General features: G+C 40.5%; 1 protein-coding gene across 2 annotated transcripts in view; it reads right to left on the reverse strand.

Moving 5' to 3' along the window:
• The window catches only part of CENPF (centromere protein F), a 58,715-nt gene that overhangs the window by 13,777 nt on the left and 24,129 nt on the right, over positions 1-20,809 (reverse strand). Inside the window, exons 10-14 of one of the 2 annotated variants that reach the window (XM_068541434.1) lie at positions 17,792-17,914; positions 11,812-11,947; positions 6,445-9,842; positions 2,955-5,150; positions 1,565-1,717 (exon numbers count right to left, since the gene is read on the reverse strand). In XM_068541434.1, the coding sequence (XP_068397535.1) occupies positions 1,565-1,717; positions 2,955-5,150; positions 6,445-9,842; positions 11,812-11,947; positions 17,792-17,914 (6,006 nt within the window). The remainder of the gene's footprint in view (positions 1-1,564; positions 1,718-2,954; positions 5,151-6,444; positions 9,843-11,811; positions 11,948-17,791; positions 17,915-20,809) is intronic. The other variant, XM_068541435.1, reaches the window with a different exon arrangement.

Genomic DNA, 20,809 nt, shown 5'->3' on the forward strand with positions numbered 1-20,809 from the left:
CAAATTCATGTATCCACCCTAAACGTTCCCTTCAATCTCCAGCCTCATGTATTTGGTGTCACTTTAGATTCTACTCCAGTTCTCTACCATGCCTTTCTACTGCTCCAAACTTCTTTCCTATTATTTTCCATCTGACTCAAGGCACAATGGCTTCCTTTCCATTTCTAAAATGTACAAAGATCTTTCTAATTTCAGAGATGCTATCACACTGCTTTCTAGACCTAGAAGGCTCCTTGGTCTGCCCTGTTCTTCACATGGCTGACTCCTTGCCTTGCACGCGACATTCTCTGACCACCCCATCTAAATTAGGTTCTTCCTTACCCCACACTCCACTTCCCAAATATTCTGCAGTGAAGAATCTTGCTTCCTTTATAGCACTTAACAGTTTATGATTATTTGATATATTTCCTATTTAATGATTTATTGTATGTCAAGATGGTAAGTTCTATGAGTGCAGGAAGAACCACAGGACAGCTATCACTCACCATTCTATCCTCTGACCTTAGCCGTGTTTATAGAATGAATAAAGCCATTGCAGACTAACACACTCATATGTATGGCCTTGAGGCTGAACACATAGCTTTCCTTTTTAGTAGAGCCTATAAATGAAAGACAAATAACAATATACTTGGGATACTCCCAAGCTGCTCAGTACCAAAGGAGATTTTAGCAGACGCAGGACTCAAATATTATCCATAGGAACTCCTTCCACACAGCATTGCCAGAAAATTCCATGAGCCAGTTGCTGAGATTAAATGCCAAAACTTTTCAATTTTCATTAGATTAAATACCACATTTAAAGAAAAGCACTAACTTCCCCAACTCCTTATACAGGCCATTACAAATATCGTTTCAACTTTTTTTGATTACTCTGGGTCATAATCACAATTATATTTTGCTGTCCTTTTCTGAGAATTACTTAGGGATGAAGTTGCACAAGGACTACATGAATATAGGAGTGTTTACCATTTGCACGCATGGTAGCTGCTACCTAAGACTTGGTGTTAAGAGATTCAGGAGAAAGCACATGAATCAGCAATGTCTATTAGGGAACCAGCAGTGGGGGCGGCAGCCCAAATGCTATAGTTCTGCCACAACCTGCCCTAAAATAGCACCCCAAGACTGCTCCAACTTTACATCTTACTATGACTTTCTTTCTGTTACTCTGTTAGTTCTTTGCAAGATCAGTGCATTTGTCTCTAGCAACGTTCTGGCTTGTAATCTGTGGCAGGCTAGGACAACAGCCTACTGAAAGCGGCATGAAATCCATTTCTGGTATGCGTTAATGTAGTTACAAGGGTCATCTTCTACGAAAAAACTATTTGGGCTCCGTGACAGGTATTTCCATGTGTTCAGGGGCCTCGCCTGACTCCTTCCGGGCTCATGACAGTGCTGGACGGCGAAAATTACTGCAGGTCTGATCATGACATAAGCTTGGGTTACTCTTTTCAAAAGCTTAAAAAAAATGTTTGGTACATTACAGAAGGTCTTACAAAAACAAACAAGGAGAGAGTGCACAAGAATTATCAGAGGAGTGCAATGAATCTGTCACAGAGAAACTTACTTTTCTGCTCTTTATTTCTTCCGACACTAATTTTAAATCTTCAGTTAGCCTGTTTTTCTCCCTACTAAATTCTTCTTTCAGCTCCGTCGTTTTCTGTACCATCGCATGCATTTCCTTCTGCAGCTCAGTTTCCTTCACAGTCATTGTGTTTACCTGAAATTTCGTCTTCGTTAAGATCTGCTTATGGTTGTCTGTTTGATCAAATTAATCACTCTTATACAGCATATTCACGACATTCGCTTTAGCTTCCAATAATAAAATAAAACCCAGCTAATCCTCCCTTTACTAATCCACTCAACTAATGTTCTCAAAACCTACTGGTAAGCTTACCTTTTCTTCTCTGCAAGATTTAATAAAAGACAACAATAAGGAAAGGAGTGACAAAGAAAGATAATATTACCAAGTCTTAAAATCCTTCATAGAAGTAATGATTTGAATTAAACTTAAATATCAGAGAATATTGTACGAGGCAGTGACTTAATCTATCAGCTCTTGGATCTCTTACTAATTCTCCAATGCCATGCTAAAATGCAAGAAACATGACTATGATTCGTTAGAACCAGTTAAAGCAGTATTATTTACATTCGTCCCTATATCAGATTGAAACAGCCTGGTATAATTTGTCTAATTGTCTCCACCCATAACTGCCATACAAAAACTTGAAATTCTTGGAAAATAGAGAGGTATGATTGATTGTATTTTCTGGACAGTCTCTTAATATCTGTCCAGTAAAAACTTAATTTGAAGGAATCACTTTCCTAGGTCAGTAAGTATAGGGCAAAAACTTAATTTTTCTTTAATAATTGAGCTTCCAGATGGCAGATTTTCCCTTTAAACATCAGCTAACAGAACAGGAGACTGCCCGAAGAGAAGGTACAAAAGAGGGGCTGAAAGCCTAAAAATCCCCAGGACATGCCCTGGGAGCCATGAGGGTTCTGTCGGTTACAATCGTATCAGTATCTTTAATAGTTCTTTCTCCTAAAGGCAAAAAAAGGCAGGGCAGCAGCAAAGGGGATCCCTACTGATTCTAACTGATATCTGTTATACTCTCTACAGCAGTGGTTCTCAACTGAGTATGGGTATGGGGGCTACTATTCTGATGTACTGTGAGAAAGGAACCACACACAACCCAAAAGCTTCTGCCCTGTCCAGGTGCCACAGTGAAAACCATGCCAGTCCATAGAAGTGCCCCATGGAAGTGTGTGCCAAAGCAAAGGGTCACCACTGCTGGAGCCAACTCAGTGTCCCCACAGTTCAAGACCCCAAAATTTAAAGCCTTTACAAAGTTTGGTCCAATACTGCAAACACTGTCCAGAAGGAAACAGAATTCACACAGTGGTTGACCCTCCCGCATGACAACACATTCAAATGTAGAGATAAAGCCACTTACTTTTTCAACAAAGGACATTTTTTCCATTTTTGTCAATTCAAGCGCTTTCTCCAGATCCTTGGAAGAATTCTGCAGAGCTTCTAAGGCGTCCTGCAAAGTGTCATTTTTGGATTGCAGCACTTGGGTCTTCTGCTCCAATTCCACCATCAGATTTTCCAGTTTTGTTCTTTGCTCCTCCCAAAGTTGCTGTTCTCCTTCCATCTGGGACAGTTTAGAGACCAGCTGCTCTTGGTCTTGAATATGATTTTTTAGTATCCTGATTTCTTCATCCTTTTTCTCTAGTTTCTGTTTGCCATCTTCTACTTCTTGAATGAGGCCATTCACAGAAGACTGTAAAAGCATGTAATTACTTTTGGCCTCATCAAGGCCCTGTAGCAGTTGAGCCTTCTCATGTTCAAGGGAATCTACCTGACTACTCAGGCTCTGTTCTTCCACCTTCCAGGTCTCCTGCTCATCACACAAGGCTGCTACTTCCTCACTTAGCTCTTTCAGTTGTGTTTGCAGTATCTCCACCACAGCTTTAGATTCTTCTTTCATCTGTATTTTCTCTCGCTCCTTTTCTTCTAATACATTTTTCAATGAAGAGAGTAACGTGTGTAATTCAGACACCTGACCTTGTTTTTCTTGTAGCTGTTTCACCAGATTTTCTTTTTCGGACCGTATGGTGACAAGGTCTAAATCTAAAGCTTTCAGGCTTTCAGTCGTCAATTCTATTTGTGTTTTTAGGGTCTCCACCTCTGCCTTGGAATTCTCAGCATCAAGAATCACCAGCTCTTGGTTTTCTTCTGCCATATGCAATTCCCTTTCCAGGGTCTCAACTTTATCCTGAAGCGAGTCGTTCCTACGCTCGCTTTCTTTCAGTTTCTCTGAGACGTGGAGCTGCTTCTTTTCATCGGCCTCGATGCGGACCCTAAGTTTCTCAATGCCTTTTCTCAGCTGGTGCACTTCCTCCTGCGTTGAGCTCAGCCTCACCGCGACCTCGCCTTTCTCCATCAGTGCAGCCTCCAAGGCCTTGGCGACGGTCAGCTTTTCATGCTCCAATTCACTCAGTTTCGTCTGCAGGCTCTCGGATTCCCTTACGAGTGATTCTGTCTCTTTATTCAGTTGTCTGATTTGGTTTTCCAGCTCACTTCTTACCAAAGACAGTGCCTGAGAGTCCTTTTCCAAACTCTGCAGCTGCTCTTGGAGATGTAGACACTCATCTTGATGAGATTCGAGCTCTCGTATTTTCTCCTTCATCTTTTCAGACATCTGATCCAGCTCTTGATTTTCTTTTGACAAAGTATCTAATTCTCCACGAAGCTGGTCTCTCTCACTTGTGACCACCAAGAGTTCTTCCTCGAGACAGGTTATAAATTCCTGCTTATTTTCATTGTCTTTTTCTAAAAACAGCTTCTCTGTTTGAACTACCTCTAAGTTGGCTTCCGCAGAGAGGGCCTGATGCTCTGTGCTACCTCTCTCAGCTTTCATCCTCTGCAGCTCATTTTCCACACTGAGACATCTCTCTCTCCAGTTGTCGGTCACCTTGGCTACCTCATCTTCAATACCTTCATGTGACAATTTATCTGTGCCCATTTCTAAGTTAGAAGTGAGGCCTCCCGAACTTTCTACTCTCTGGTTATCATGAGAAAAGGATTCCAATTTTTCACTGAAATCTGATTTTTCTTTCTTAAGTTCCTCAACTAGTTTTTCCAATTCTATACATGCTTCAATCTTGGTAGTTAGTTGTACTTCCTGTAAATTGAGTTTTGAGTCTAACTCCTTGATTTCATTTAGCAAGCTTTCAACTTTTTGGTCACGTTCCTTTATGCCATGAAGTAATCTCAAATTCTCATTTGATGTCTCTTTTACCTGCAGTTGGAGATTCTGAATGGTTACCTGATTCTCCAGAAAATCCATAGGTACCGAAGCATCAGGACCGGAAAGTGACAATTCGGAAATGCATTCTGAACAGCCCTGGGTTGTGTCTTCCACTGGGGTCCCATGACTGGTTTCTGGGGACTGCTCCCTGGACCATTCTCCTATAAGTTTGATTGCACTCGTCTTAGTTATTTTCTCCATCTCTAGACTGAGGTCCTGCTGAACATCTTTTTCACAAATCTGATGAATCTCATGCTTTGGTGTCCTCTCTTTAGTTCCTGAAGTATATTCTTCCGATTCTCTTATGTCACAGCTATCGTTTCCACCCCGAATGGCCTGTAGTTGTAAGATATAATGAGAAGGCACTTTATTTTTCAAGAAGAATCAAAATAGAATAAATCGGCTGAATTATAGTATTATTTTTGAGAAACTGGCTACTTGCTTCTGCTAAACACATCTCTTCAAAGGGCATTCTTCCCACCAAATTCACCTCTCTCCGTCCAAATATTCAACACAATTAAACAAACATTCAGTAAGTGTTCTCTATGGGCAAGGTACTGGGTATTTATCATGAAGACAAACCCTTCAGGGTCAGTTACATGATCATCTAAATTGTGATGTAGTTACATTTCAAAATTTTTTCCTTGCTAGCAATATGCTAGGTAACCTAAATATGAAATTTTCTTTGGGATTATCAAATAAGAGGCTAACAAATTCCACATAAAATGGTCGGCTTCCATCTTCAGCATTTATGATATTCTTCGACAAGAGAAGGCAGTAGGGTTTCATGACCAGATTCCCAGCCCAAGGACTTAATCACAGATCCAGCACTTACTATATTCTTGGATAAATCACATGTTTGAACCTCACTTTCTCTTCTCTGTAAAACAGGGATCTGCTACTTTGACTACAACCGCTGTCACCTCTCACCTGCCGTCCCTACCTTAGAGAGGTAGGGGGAGGGAATTAAGTGAGACTCATTGTCTGTACGCCATTATTAGTTTAGCTGGTAGACTAGAAAAGAGGAAGTTATAAGTAACTGAACAATTTCATATTCTATAAGGAAAGAAATGTCTCTTTGAATGACTGATATCAAATCATAGATTTGATATCCAAATTTGTATCCAAGCAAATTGTCAGAAAAGTATTAGAAATACATAATATTTCTCCAATATTTAGGTTCATGACTATAACTGTAATGTTAAAAACAGTCTGAAAAGGGCAAGAGAGGTTAAAATTCATATCACCTTACCATTCCTAAGTTCCAATTTGATATTCAATGTGCTTTATAAACTCACAAAGAGTGAAAACACACAGACGTGCTGAAGAACATGCTCTGACTCTGTAACATGATTTTCTCTAGGAGTCTTTAAAAAACATCTTTAGTAATGTCCAATATAATAGTGTTTAAAGATAATCATGATAGAAATGTACTCCCCAAATAAAGTTGTCTCACTTTCCTAAAGTTCTGGTTTATTTTTTCAAAACTTTGTTATATTTTGTTCTTATGTCCTTGAACCCTAAAAATATTTTAGTTTAGATTTAATGTCGATGTCAATTCAACAAACATTGATTACGTGCCGACTAGGCACTCGATTAGAGAAATAGCATGTCAATCGCACATACTTACATCTTCTATGTCGGTGCCAAGCAGAGACCGAGAGCTTAAGTCCAGACCTTGAAGCTGGAGTCGTGCTACTTCGAGCTCAAGTGTAAGGTGTTCCGTGTGTTTCTTTTCTGCCGCCAACTTGGACTCCATCTCTGCTGTCACACTTGTCAGCTTCTGCTGCCACTGTTCATTTTCTGACAAATACTGCTTCCTGAGACAGTCAAGCTCTTCCCTTGAAGAACTTAGTAACCGTTCGAGTTCTTCGATTTCCTTATTTTTCGTAATCCCTTGACTTTCAATTTTCTCTTCTAGCTTCTTGAAGGACTGCAGGTACATCTGACAGACGGTCTCAAGTTCTTCAATGCTCCTCACCGGGGCAGAGGGGATTTCTTTCTCAGTCAGATTCTCCTCCTCCAGACTACTGCAAGAGACCTCCTCTACACTGGACTGGTTTGCCAAAACAGTCCTGTCTAAAGTATTCAAAAGGGATGTTTCTCCCATATGCTCTAAAAGATCTTTGTAAAAAGAGGATTCTATTGCATTACCAGGGCTGTCAGTCACACCAGAGAGTGACAAGGACAGTAAATGCTTCTCCCCGGGTTCTGGCATCACCTCCTTTACCAAGTCGCCTTGAGAGTTTCTCAGACTCGTGGACAAGACTGAATTTTCAGCCTTTAATGTGTCGATGTAGGACTGTAGCTCTGACATCTTAGAGCTCATCTGACAGTGCTGATCATGTAAAATTTTGTGTTCACTCTGTAAAGATGAGAATTTCTCCTGTAATTCAGCAAAGTGCATGTGAACTTCTTTGTTTGACACTGTCAAGTGCTCATAGGAATTACTGTCATCCAAAGGATTTAAGGACACAGACGTCTGCTCATCTTGCTGTTCACCAAATTCACTTTCTGGCGTTTCTTTCACTAACTCACCTTGGAGAAGTCCATTTTCGTCATTTAATACTTTAACTTCATTTACTAGTTTCCCTACCTCTTCTGCCATTTTGCTAGTTGCTGTGACACATTCTGATCTTGAGTCGTTCAGCTCAGACATGAGTTCAAGCTTTTCCACCTGCAACGCCTCACACATCTTCTCTAACTCGTCCAGCTTGTTCATTGCCGTCTGTAGAGAGCACTGCAGGTGGGCATTGTCCTGCTGACTGGTTGACAACTCGTGAAGCACCGAAATATATTTTTCCTCTGGATCTATTTCAAAGTTTCCAAGGCCGCTAATATCTTGTGACTGGGTGCCTTGTTGCACATCTCCAGTTTCTAATTCTCCTCTAATTTGTAATTCGTGATGTAGGTACTCCTCCTTCTCACTCTCCTGAAGTTTTAATTCCATGTTTCTCACTTTAGTTTCTACTTGTGCCAGTTGCGCATTATAAGTGTCTAGAGAAGCATCTTTAACGTCAAGGTCCATCGGAAGTTGAACGTGACATGTATTTATCTTCCTCTCTGCTACTTTCACAGAGTCTTGAATTGGTTCCAATTCTAGATGCTGATGCTCATGTTTCGTCTTCATTAATTCCATCAGGTGCTCCTTCTCTTGTAATAAGGCATTAACTTCCTGTTGCATTTTACTTTGTTCTTCCTCTAAAGTCATGATTTCTTGCTTTAAACCGTCAGCCTCCCTCTCGGAATTGCTTTGGATATCTGTAATCTCAGATCTCAGGGCTTGCTGCACTGTCTCCAACTCTAGTATTAAACTCTGGTTTCTTTCTTCAGCTAATGCTAATTGCGATACAAATGCTTGGTGTTCCCTTGCAAATGTTTCCTTTAGCTGTCCCAGTTCATTTTTTCTATCTTCACAAACACTCGTGCATTCATTCAGCAAGCATTCTAATTTAGAGTTCTTTTCCTGCTCTGCTTTATATTTTTCACTAAGATCCCGAAATGCATTTCCTGTTTCTTCACATCTTTGGAGTAAAGTAAGTCTTTCTTGTTTGTACTGGTTAGATAGCTCTGAAATGCTTTTGTCTCTTTCATCTATACAGTTTGAAAAACTCTGAGTTTTTTGGAGCAGTTTCATCTTCTCTTGGGTTAAGGTTGCATTAATTTCCTTGAGAGTCCCATTCTCTTGGGTCAGCTCTTCAATGTCCTTTTTATCAAGAGAAATGATGGAACTCATTTCCTTTTTCTCCAAGCTCAGAGTTTCAGACAAAAGTTGTAGCTCCTTTAGAGATTCCTGAAGTAAATCGTTGCTCTTTTTTAATTCTTGAATCTCTGCCTGCTCAGTTTCTAATTTTTCATTCAAAAGTTGCAACTCTCTTTCCTTGCTCTCCAAGGCAACTAAAGTTTCAACAACAACATTCTGATGAACAGAAGTGTCTTCTTGTAACTTACTAATTCGTTGACTTGTTTCAGCCACAAAACTTTGATGCATCTGTTCTGCTTTCATGAGATTTTCTTCAATTTCTCCTTTGATTTGCACCAATTCTTCACACTGCTTTTGCAGATCTGAGTTCATCTGCTTTTGAGACTCTAATGAAAATTCAAGAGAAATGACTCTGTTTTGTAACATGGATGAGCTTTTTGGACTTTGGTCTGTTTCTAAATGGCATTTGCTCCTTTCTGAAGGCACACTTTCTTGTTCTTCAGTTGTTATATTTGCAAAGGAATTATTCACTGCAGACTGCTGTTCAAATGCCAAAAGACTTCTCTGATGAGACTCATTTGTCACCACAGAGGAATCTCTGGATTTTAGCAGATCCCTGAGGCTCTCAGATTCAGCATGCAAGTCTTGGTAACGCTGGTCTTTGTCCATTATTTCACTTGAGAGTAACTGAAGCTTATCTTCTAGATCTTCAACTTGCCCGGTAAGCTGAGAAATTTTCAAACACATATTTTCTATTTCCTTCTCATGTTTCTGATCTGAGAACTCGGCTTTCTGTTGTAGTTCTCCATAAGCTTGCTTCTGTGTCTCTGCCTCTGCAGTCTTGCTGTCTATCACGTTGTGAAGGTTCCTGATCTCGACGTTTAGATTTTCTCTTTCCATCTCCAATGTTCTTACCCTTTCATTGTATTCGTGACTTTTTATTTGTTGTGTCTTAAGACAGGTTTCCAAGTGATGAATTTTACTCTGCAAGCTTTCCTTTTCTGATTCCATCTGATTTAAAAGTTGTTCATTTTCACTTTTCCAGCGAGAAAACAGAGTTTTCTCTTCTTTCAATTCTTCATATTCTTTCTTCTTTAATTCCAAAGCACTCAATAAAGCTTCGGACTCTCTCTCTGTTTTGCTTAACTTTTCATTCAGTTGTTCAATGTGATGTTCCCTTTTCTTCAAAAGGTCTTGAGAACAATCTCGCTGCTTTTCCAGATCAGCCAAGGCAAGCTTCAGTTTCTCTAAAGTCAAGGAATTCTCTTGCTGATTTATTTTTTCTTGAAGATCTCTTAACATGGTTTCCTGAGAAGTATTCTTAGCTATTAAAAAAAAAATTTTTTTTAAGTTGTCATGGTTTTAATAAATATTTACTCTACAAGAGTTCTAAACTCTAAAAAAAAAAAAAATCCAAACAAACTAACAGCTTCTCAAGTCCTGTAAAAACTGGCATTATTGCCTGCATACCTCCTTGAAAGTAGATCACCTGATAATTATCTAAGCTTATATAAAGACAATGAGAAAATGGTCCTTTCAGGATGGCAGTACATTTGTTTGTCTTCTTTCTCAGCAGCTTAATAAAGTGTTGTTGTATAAAATACCAAGGGATTATTTGCCTAAGCACATGAAACTTTCTTTTATTCTTTTTCCTTGTATGTGTTTATGTATATGCATACTTTTGCCCTTTGGAAATACTTATTCAAGGAGAGAAAAGTGTGACAAGAGCAGCACTAAAATGGAAATATCTCAGGAATACTATGGAGTATTCTGGATTTCTCAGAAAAGTAAATAACTTCTTTGCCATTTTAGCCAAAAAATCCATAGGATCAGGCATAAGTACTAGAGTATAAAGTGCTACAGGGAATTATACTCAATATTTTGTAATAACTTATAAGGGGAAAAAATCTGAAAAAGGATATATATATGTGTGTGTGTGTGTGTGTGTGTCTCTGTGTGTGTGTGTGTGTGTGTATAAAAAACACAATCACTGTGCTGTACACCTGAAACTGACATGTAAATCAACTATACTTCAACTAATATATATATATCTTAATAGTATATGGTGCTATATATCAGTAACTCTCGAGGCCTACGTGTGACTATCACTGAGAAGCAATATCCCCCCACATCCCAGCCCCTCAGAGTGAGGGTGGTGCCTGTGAAGATGAGAATCATCAGGAAGACATCACAAACTCCATTACCACCTGTCCTCTGCCTAAAAACTCCCCTCTGCCCACCGGCCCCTCCTAGTTGAGAATAACCACACTGCTTTCATTCAACAATGATGGGAAGGCTTCCCAAGTATGTTGAGGAAGAATAAAAGTTGAGAATCTCAATAGTAGATGAAAAAGGTAGCATGTATTATAAACTCAGATGTAACTAGAAATCATTCCTATTTTTAGCCCTCTAATCTCAGGCTACATACTGAGAGTGGAAGGCTGGTGGAGACAGCACCACAGGGGATATCAATCCACTTTGCGTGTGAGGACCTCAAACAATGATACTGATGACCAACACTGAAAAACGCCCTAACCCTTTCTTTTCCTATAGTTTTCTTTCAAAAAAGCTGAAGATTGACATTTCTACCTCCTGCCATGGAAAAATTGAAAGCTGTCTTAGGGAGACTGGAATTTAAAAAGAAAACAGTCACAGAGAAGTGTGACACCCGTTCCACAAGTCAAGTTAAAAGAAATCCAAGATGTGCAAATACCTCAGGGGAGAACATAAATGTAAGTAAAGACTCAAGGCACATATACATAAATGTGAAACAAACGGTGGATTCATTTGGTGTATACAGCATCATTCTATGGCTATACAGAGAGTAAGGAAATAAAATCATTCAGTCAAGTAAGCCATCCCAAAACAATGGTCACTAAGGGCTGGGAAAACACGCATTTAACATAGGATTTTCCATTATAAGGGAAATGGTGATGGGTAAGAAGATGCGCCGTCTGGATGTAACTAACAGACCCACTTGAGACACAAAATAGCACTCTGGGGCGAGAGACAGCCCCGACAATTTACTTTTGTGTGGAAAATATTTACCCTTCTGGTTTCAAAGTGCTGAAAACCAGGCATCTGGGGACTCAGTGTGTTCCAATAAAAAAAAAAAAGTCCAACTATCACTCTGGAAACGAAAAAGTGGAAAAGCAAAAACTTTTTCCACATCAACTGCAGGCATCTCTCTGGGAGAAGATATGGAAAAATTCAAAGAAGCTTCTAATGATATCCATCCTCCTTCGTGGGAACATTAGCCTAGAGAAAGAACTCAAAAACGCTACGTTTACTCACCCCTCATTTCTTCTGCAAAGTTCTGGCTCTGACTCAAACGCTGCTTGGCCTTCTTCAGTTCTTCCTCCAGGTGGCAGACTTCTCTGGCCTTTTGCTCAGACTGACTCTTAAGGAGGCTGTTTTCCCTCTTCATTTCCTAAAGCACAGGTTTAGTTAGTTATCACCCAAGCAGATGCTCAAGCAGCTTAGGACTTCTGCATTGGTGAGGGTCCCTAATGGGACTGTGTGTGTATCTCACTAGGGGAGGAATCACACTTTCCCTTTGAGCGATGAAGTTCCATAGTTTTACTTCAATAAAATGATTTTATAAATAGAAGTCAAAAGCACAAAACCCAAAACGGATGATAATCTTTTTACTTCAAGAAATATATTTTTTGAACTTTCTGTATGTCCCTACGGTTGTGAGAGTGTTCGTTCATAAAGGAAAACCCTATTTACAAGCTCCCCAAAGACACAAGTGCTCCAAGTTCCCATCACACCTGAATGACCAAATATATCTTTGCAAAGTTCTGAGGTGCTATCGAACCAAAAAATTCACGTGACAAATTTTGATGTTTCGTTGTAAAACCATCTTAAGGTTCACTGTTATGGGAATGTCTTTATGAGTAAAATTACCTTTAATAAATGTTTATTAAGAAAGTCTGCAATGTAAAGATGTTGGAATGGGCATTATGAAAGATGCAGCTACAAACTGAGAGTCTCTGCCCCCAGGACCAGGTACCCGCCAGTGGGGGAAGATGTAATACCAATCACTTAATACACACCAAGATGCACTACATCCTCAAGAGAGATGAAGTGTGCTATGGGAAATCAGAGGGCTGGAGCATGGAAGAATTATTTCTAGGTGGAGGAATCTGAGATTTCACAGTGAAAACAGGTCCTTTGGGTACCTGATTAAATGAAGGACCCATGCATCGATGTGCCATAGAGTAGCAGAGACACATATGCAGCCCCATTCTATTTTCTAGGGAGACCTGTCTATTTTTCTGAGTCTTAAAATGAAGCAATATTTGCATGCCGAATAAAAATGCTTCTTATTAGCCACATGACTTGCATAATAAATATTATAAATCCTCTATCCATATTCCTCAACCTGCTGTTCAACCTTCAATGATATTACAGCTCAGCTGATAAGTATTTCAACCTATATTATATGCCACCCTCTGGACCACTGGGAATTGGCATATATCATTACAAACTGACAGAATCAAGCAACTCCCATCCTTGGTGGGGGCGGTGGGATTCATAAGCCTGACTTTAAAACACACACACACACACACACACACACACACCACACACACTTAAAAAATATCCCTCTGAAAAGCTGAAAAGGAGGGGAAATTTTTGAATCTTAAAGAAACAATTAAGACCCATCCTCCAAAACTCTACTGCACTGTTGGAAAACAGATGGCCCTGGCAATTCAGTGCTGGAAGCCTGCCTTCAATTATCAGTCTGGTTACTACCAGCAGATGGGTACCAACATAGCAAAGCCAAATTCAAGAAGAGGGAGAATCTGGCTGGTAGAAAGCACTTGAAAACTTGCTGGCAGCTGCTGTATTCATGTATATATGTTCATTTCATCATCAAAATAAGACAGAGTCCGTTACAGTTATATATTTCTGTCTCCTTTGTCCTGATCCTGCCTCCTTTCCGTGAGCTCAACTGACAAGCTATCAAATGAAGAGATCAACCAGAACTAAAAGCCCGCTCCAGCTCGTCTCAAGACTGACGTTCATACCAGCCATTGTGAAATTCTGCAAAGGATGATCACTAAAGTGCGATGATGTTACTGACTTATACTAGCATCATTCAACTAGAGAATCTATAATCGCTTGTTTGCGCTTCAGGCTCCAAATAATCACCACTCAAATGAGATCACAGATGTGAAAGGAAAAATACCTGAACGCACTTTAACAAGGGTAATGGAGAATTATCAGTAGTGTTTCCTCCTAAAATTTAACAGCAGCTAGAAGTGTGTGATCAATGCTAAGATCAGCTAAATGAGCTCAACATAAGAGAGTAACTAGAATGTAACCATCTGAATTGACTTAGCATTTTTATTTTGCAACTTATATTTTTTACCCTAAAAAAAAATCATCAAGTCAAATGGCACCTACACCCAGAGGCGTGACAAGAAAGCTGACCAGACACTGTATACAAAGCTGGGTGCATCCCAGTAGGAGGAAGGGAGGTGAAAAGGAGGAGAAGAGGTGGGGAGGGACCCCAGGAGGGAGGGTGCAACTTATGCTTATGTGTCTGTTCATCTCTATCCATCTCTGTGTATAACGGGAGACATTTAAATGAATACTAAGCTCAATGAAAAGACTAACATGTCTTTGTCTATTCTGGCAGTAGTTCCATAAATACTTGTTTCAAATGAAGAAATGTTCAGCCAATCCCAGGACCCAGCAGGCTTATCATGCTATGGCTATGGCCAACCCAAGAATTTTAAAAAGCCAGAATTTAGAAAATGAACACCTGAAAATGGAGCTGTAGGCTGCCACCCATCAGCAATTAGTTTTCTGCACAGCTTACAGCCACTTAAGACTTGACTGGGTAGCTCATTGCCAACGATGCGTTAAGCATACAAGGATATATTCTCCTAGGCGTCTCTTGCAACCTCATGTGATTTGCAGAGTTGGGCACTAGTCTGGAAAAACACAACAAAAAACCCTATAACCACAAGCCAGCCTTAGAGCTTAGCGAGCAATTCCACCCAGATCAACTTTAGTTTAGGAGCAGCCAGGGAAGCATCATTTCCTAGGACCAGACAAAACAAATTTCAGTTACTGTGTGGCATTTCGTGATCCCATCCATGAATGAAGCTTAATACGTCCCCTGCTGGGCGAAGTCTATATGGTGAACCAGGGATGGATGCAAAGGATGTGTGTTTCCCCTTCTACCTCATCATTCTTGCCTGCCAGACCAGGCCCCTTAGGGGGACCCCGTTGTAATACAGGTCCCCACGCTCGGGAAGGTCCCCAAGCAAGTGTTCCCTCATCTTGGCGGTCAAATGATGGTATATGATTGCCTAACCCCAATGCTGTGGGGTTGGCACTGGATGCTGGATTAGCAGCTTATCTAAACCTTCCATTCACTTTGATACTAAATGCTAACTTTACCCTTGACTGGGCCATTAAATCACATTTCCACTACTGATAATTTCTCACTGTGAGCAGCATATTAGTTTGCTAAACATGGACAAGGAAAATTTCAGTACAACTGTCTTATTTTTTCGGCATCCAAAACCTATAAGCGTGCTAAACTTGTTTGTACTTATAATTAGATACAGAAAGATACCCAGTGCGATAAGACTAGAATAGGCTGTAATTTTATATGTGAAAAATCTCAAATGCCCTTTCCTTTGCCCATCCTTTCTGTGCCTATGGGTGACAGCAAACAGTGGTAGCATCAAAAAGTTACAACAGTTGTGAAGACCATAGAGCCCTTATGTGCTGGGCACGGGTCTAAACATTTGACATACAATATTTAAGTTAATCATTAATGCAGCTCTGAAAAGGGAGGGTTAGTATTAGTCCCCATATGCAGATGAGGAAAGTCAGACTCAGAAACGGTAATCATTGTCCCAAGGTCACATAGCAGGGAGGTGGCAGAAAAGTGATGCAATTTCAGATCTCGCTCACTTTAAAGCCACCAAAATTTTACCTCGGAGTTATACCACCAGTCTAACTGGGTAAATTGCTTTTCTGATTCTAATACCAATTCAAACTGCAAGAGCCAGCTAAACCCTTTGAAATCTTGATATCATCCTCAAAAGAAGGCACACACACACAAACGTACGTTAAAGACAAATACTAAATGAATTCCCTGGCCCTGAGCTACGCACCTCCAATGACTGCCCTCACTGGACACAGAAATCAATGAAATAGTAAGCGCAACATGACGGGCATTTAGCTCGAGTTCATGGTGGACAGCTCCACAGGTGACAAACCAGGCCCTGCAGGGATGCATGAGTCTTCAGAAACACCTGCAAGAAATGTCCAGCCCACTATGGAGCCTTGGCCAAGTAAACTGTTTGCAAAGTGTTTGGACCCTCTTAACCAGTCGATCGATTTTACAAAATGTTTCCACCAGGCAGCCAGTGGAGTCACGGGAGAGTTCCTGGCTGAAAGGGAAGCTCACAGAGAGAAGAGTTCGGTGCCAGTCTGCCTGTGGAAGTGTTAGCAGAAGCATCTGTTGGTTGGTCCCCACTGGCCAAAAGGCGAACATTTGTTTTGCTGAAACAAACGCTTTCATTTAAAAACGTTTGCTGATGAAACCATCATCTGATATGAAGTTTTCTTCCACTCGGGTTTCTGGGGCTGTGGCCTCCTCTCTCCAGCAGTATTACCCCTCTGAGGCCATAGCTGCTTTAACAACCTCTTCTTTGCTACTGACAGACGTTCTGATTTTATAACCATAATACACCCTTTGAAGCTGAGGGAATAAATATATTTAGACTTGCCTCACCTGGATAAATCACTTCTTTACAGAGAACTTAAAAAACAAACAAACAAACAAAAAACCGTACAATCTAAAAAGTAATTGCAAAATAGTTAAAAGATTAGTGAAAACAAATTCTTTCCTGTGACATTTGATGGAAAAGAAACCTCTACTGTTCTGTGCTTTTTCATAAAATTACAATGCAGATTTATAACTCTATTCATATTGTTTCAGTCTATTAACTGTCCCTAAATTGTTCTTAATTAAGCCCTTTAAAATAAACTCCAAGCAACTAAATATATCAAGAGAGAAGCAAATTAAAGTAAGTACGGGGACCTCCCTGGTGGCGCAGTGGTTAAGAACCCGCCTGCCAATGCAGGGGACATGGGTTCCAGCCCTGGGCTGGGAAGATCCCACATGCCACGGAGCAACTAAGCCCGTGCGCCACAACTACTGAGCCTGCACTCTAGAGCCCAAGAGCCACAACTACTGAGCCCGTGTGCCACAACTACCGAAGCCCGTGTGCCTAGAGCCCATGCTCCGCAACAAGAGAAGCCACCACAATGAGAAGCCCGAGCAACGCGACGAAGAGTAGCCCCCGCTCACCACAACTAGAGAAGGCCCATGTGCAGCAACGAAGACCCAACACAGCCATAAATAAATAAATAAATAAATAAATAAATAAATAAATAAATAAATAATAAATAAAGTAAGTAAGTAAGTAAGTACAGATAAACTTCTATCGGTAGAAGCAAAATCAGGGTACGCCTTGTAATCCGTGCCATTGGGAAACCTCATCCACCATCTTGTATTGTTACCATGACTCTCCAAAGACACCGTCACGGGAATTCCCTGGTGGTCAAGTGGTTAAGACTCCGCACTTCCACTGCAGGAGGCACGGGTTCGATCCCTGGTGGGGGAACTAAGATCCCGTATACCATGCAGCGTGGCCAAAGAAAAAAAAAAACCAGCAAAGACACCATCACCCATGCCTGTACACACTCAACATGAAAGTTAATGTTGACTGCTAAAACCAGAGTAATACAATTTACAGTTACTTGATGCTTTTATAACAATATTAAATCTAGAAACTCTTTATCTGTAAAAAAATTTTACATTTAAGTCCATCACTTTGCACAAGGTTTTTAATATTTGATGACTCAAAAGCCAACCCTTGGAAAAGGGATTTAAATTATACCTCCCCCATCACCAGTTTTGTTTCTTTCCATTTAGAAAATCCCTTGCTTTCTTCCATCCTTCCACCTCACAGGTGCTCTAAAACAATCTTAAAAAAAACCAAAAGAGTAGTACATGGTCTTAATATGAGTCATGCTTTCGTATAATTGCTAGATGCATATTAGTAAGTTATATCAGAATAGAAAGTGAAAAAAAAAACCCACATGTTCTATGTCGTAGATTATATACAAAACACTTTGTAATATATACTTCTGGCAAATTAAAAACAAAAATGTAGCTATAATAAACTACTAGAAAATGGTATAGAAATTCTTTAACCCTCCCACTTCCCTCACTTACCTCACTGCTTCTCCTCAGCTCATTTTCCTTGGTCTGACTCGCCTGTAAGGTCTGTTCAGTTCTACTGAACTTTTCCTTAAACTCTTCCAATTTTTTTTCTAGCTGGTGCTTTACAGATGTGACCTACAAATAGAAAACAAAGCAAAGCTTCATTTTTATTTTCTTTACTTTTTAAATAACTATTTATTCTTAAAGAATAAAAAGGTCATGGAATATAAGAATTGATGCCATCTATTTTGGTTGAGACACACTACACGTCACAGCTTAATAAGGCCCTAGAAGTTGAACTTAAAATACCGTCATGTCAAACTGTGACATTACTTGGCAGCAGCATATGCTGATGAAAAAGGCTGGGTTTGAGGAGGAAGCCACAAGGAAAACAATCAACCACAAAAAATAAAACAGCTAAATAGTAATAAACTAAATTTAAAAAATAAATAGTAATAAACTAAATTTTAAAAAATGAGATAAGAAACAACAAAAGTTGAGAAAACAAACTGGGAGAACACATTTGCAATAAATACAACAGAATAAAAACGGTATTTCCAAAATACAACACATAAAGCATATCTGATTCAATATACAAAGAGGCAAGCCCATTTAAAAAAAGAGCAAAGGACAGAAACAGAAATGTTATACAAAAGATACAAATGGCAAATCACGTTCTGAAAGCAATAACCTCAGTGGTAATCAAGAAAGTGTGAATTGGGACTTCCCTGGTTGTCCAGTGGTAAAGAATCTACCTTACAGTGCAGAGGATGCGGGTTTGATCCCAGGTCAGGGAACTAAGATCCCACATGCTGCGGGGCAACTAAGCCCATGCGCCGCAACTACTGAGCTCGCACCTCTCAACTAGAGCCCATGTGCCACAAACCACAGAGCCTATGTGCTCTGGAGCCCACGCGCCACAACTAGAGAAGAGAAAACCCACACTCCACAACTAGAGAGAAGCCCGTGCGCCACAACGAAGAGCCCTCACGCCACAACAAAGACCAGAGGCAGCCAAATAAATAAATAAATAAATATATTTTAAAAGTGTGAATTAAAACAATGATAAGATAACATTTTTCACTCCTTAGTTGGCAAACTTTTTAAAACCTGGACTATCTCCTATTAAGAGGATGGGAGGAAACAGGCCTCTTACAGCTGGTGTCAGGTGAACTGCTACGACTTTTCTGGAGGGCAATTTGAAAGTACCTATCACACGTGAGAACACACATGCCCTCGAGGCCATCAATGTCACATGTAGGAAGCTGTCCTACAGAAACACCAGCAACACACACCTTTACCTGCCCAATGATACTACCAATGGTGCTACATGAACCTAAATACCCATCAGTAGGGGAATGACTAAATAAACTACAAAACATCTGATAAAAACAAGGCTCAGACACTACCAACAGAATGTTCCTTTTTAAACAAAAGTTAAAACCAAAAAAAAAAAAAAATTATACGTTTGCAAATGTATATTTTTAAACGTCTTGGAGGACATCCAATAAATAGTTCATAACAATTTATCCTGGCACAGGAAGATTTTTTTTCTTTTTTCCAAACTTGGACTGATGGATAGATAAAGGAATGACTATTAGAACTTCAGATAATCCCTTGTACGTAAGAGATGTCAATAAATGTTGGCTCTCCACATTTCACCTGCATTCCCCCATCCCCAGCTCCTCTGCTACTAGAAATCAACATGTCCTACGCTGCTAGGGAATTGCATTTGGGAATTAACCTGTATTTTTCATATAATGAGACAACCTAATTGGTAAATCCTCACTTTTAGAAAAGAAAGAAACAAATACTAAGAAAATAAGTATAACTCTGACAACAGATGAATACCTGACATATTCAGCGTAAAACTCTAAAATGTGTCACCCTCTCAGGGGAAATGGGTGAAGTCAAGAAAAGAATGAATTGGGAATTCCCTGGCGGTCCAGCAGTTAGGACTCTGTGCTTTCACTGCTGAGGGCCCACGTTCAGTCCCTGGTTGGGGAACTAAAATCCCACAAGCCTCAGGGCGCGGCCAAAGAAAAAAAAAAGAAGAAAAGAATGAATGACCATGTTGCTTCTTCTGACAGTATAAAGCTCTGGATATTTAGTGCTTCCGCATTGCAGATAGAGCAGGAAACTAAACAGACGAGACCCTGTCCTCATGCAAAGATCTGAGTGATGGAAGGAAGATAATACTTGTTTAAATTAATTAATTAATTAATTTTTGGCTGCATTGGGTCTTTGTTGCTGTGCGCAGGCTTTCTTTTTAGTTGCGGTGAGCAGGGGCTACTCTTCGTTGCAGTGCGTGGGCTTCTCATTGAGGTGGCTTCTCTTGTTGCAGAGCACGGGCTCTAGGTGTGCGGACTTCAGTAGTTGCAGCACGCGGACTCAGTAGTTGTGGCACGCGGGCTCTAGAGCACAGGCTCAGTAGTTGTGGCGCACGGGCTTAGTTTCTCCGCAGCATGTGAGATCTTCCTCGGACCAGGGCTCGAACCTGTGTCCCCTGTATTGGTAGGCGGATTCTTAACCACTGCACCACCAGGGAAGCCCCGGAAGATAATATTTAAATAAACAAATAACTCTATTATACGTCAGGTGATAGACCTTATGGAGAGAAATAAAGCAAGGTAAAGAAACAGAACGTACTTGAGGGCAGGGGTCTATGTAGTGACCACGGGAAGATGTCATTCATAAGGTGACACTGGAGCAGAAGCCTTCAGAAAGTGAAGGCTCACACCCTACAGATCTGTCTGGGGACAGAGCACCCCCAAGAGCAAAGCCCAAAGCTGCCACTTGCTGGGTGTGTCCCCCCATGCCAAGGAGGCCACGTGGACAGGTAAGCAAGGGGAGAGTGGGAGATGGGGTGAGTGGGTGAGGTGGTGGGAAGGCCACCTAGGCTCCTGTATACATTTGGAAGGACCCGACTCTTACTCTGAGAAATGGGGAGTAACTGCAGACTTCTGAGCAGAGGAGTGACATGATCTGACCTACACTTGAAAAGACTCACTCTGGCTGCTGATTGAAAAC

This window comes from Eschrichtius robustus, chromosome 3, assembly GCF_028021215.1.
Source record: "Eschrichtius robustus isolate mEscRob2 chromosome 3, mEscRob2.pri, whole genome shotgun sequence".
NCBI classification, from domain to species: Eukaryota; Metazoa; Chordata; class Mammalia; order Artiodactyla; family Eschrichtiidae; genus Eschrichtius; species Eschrichtius robustus.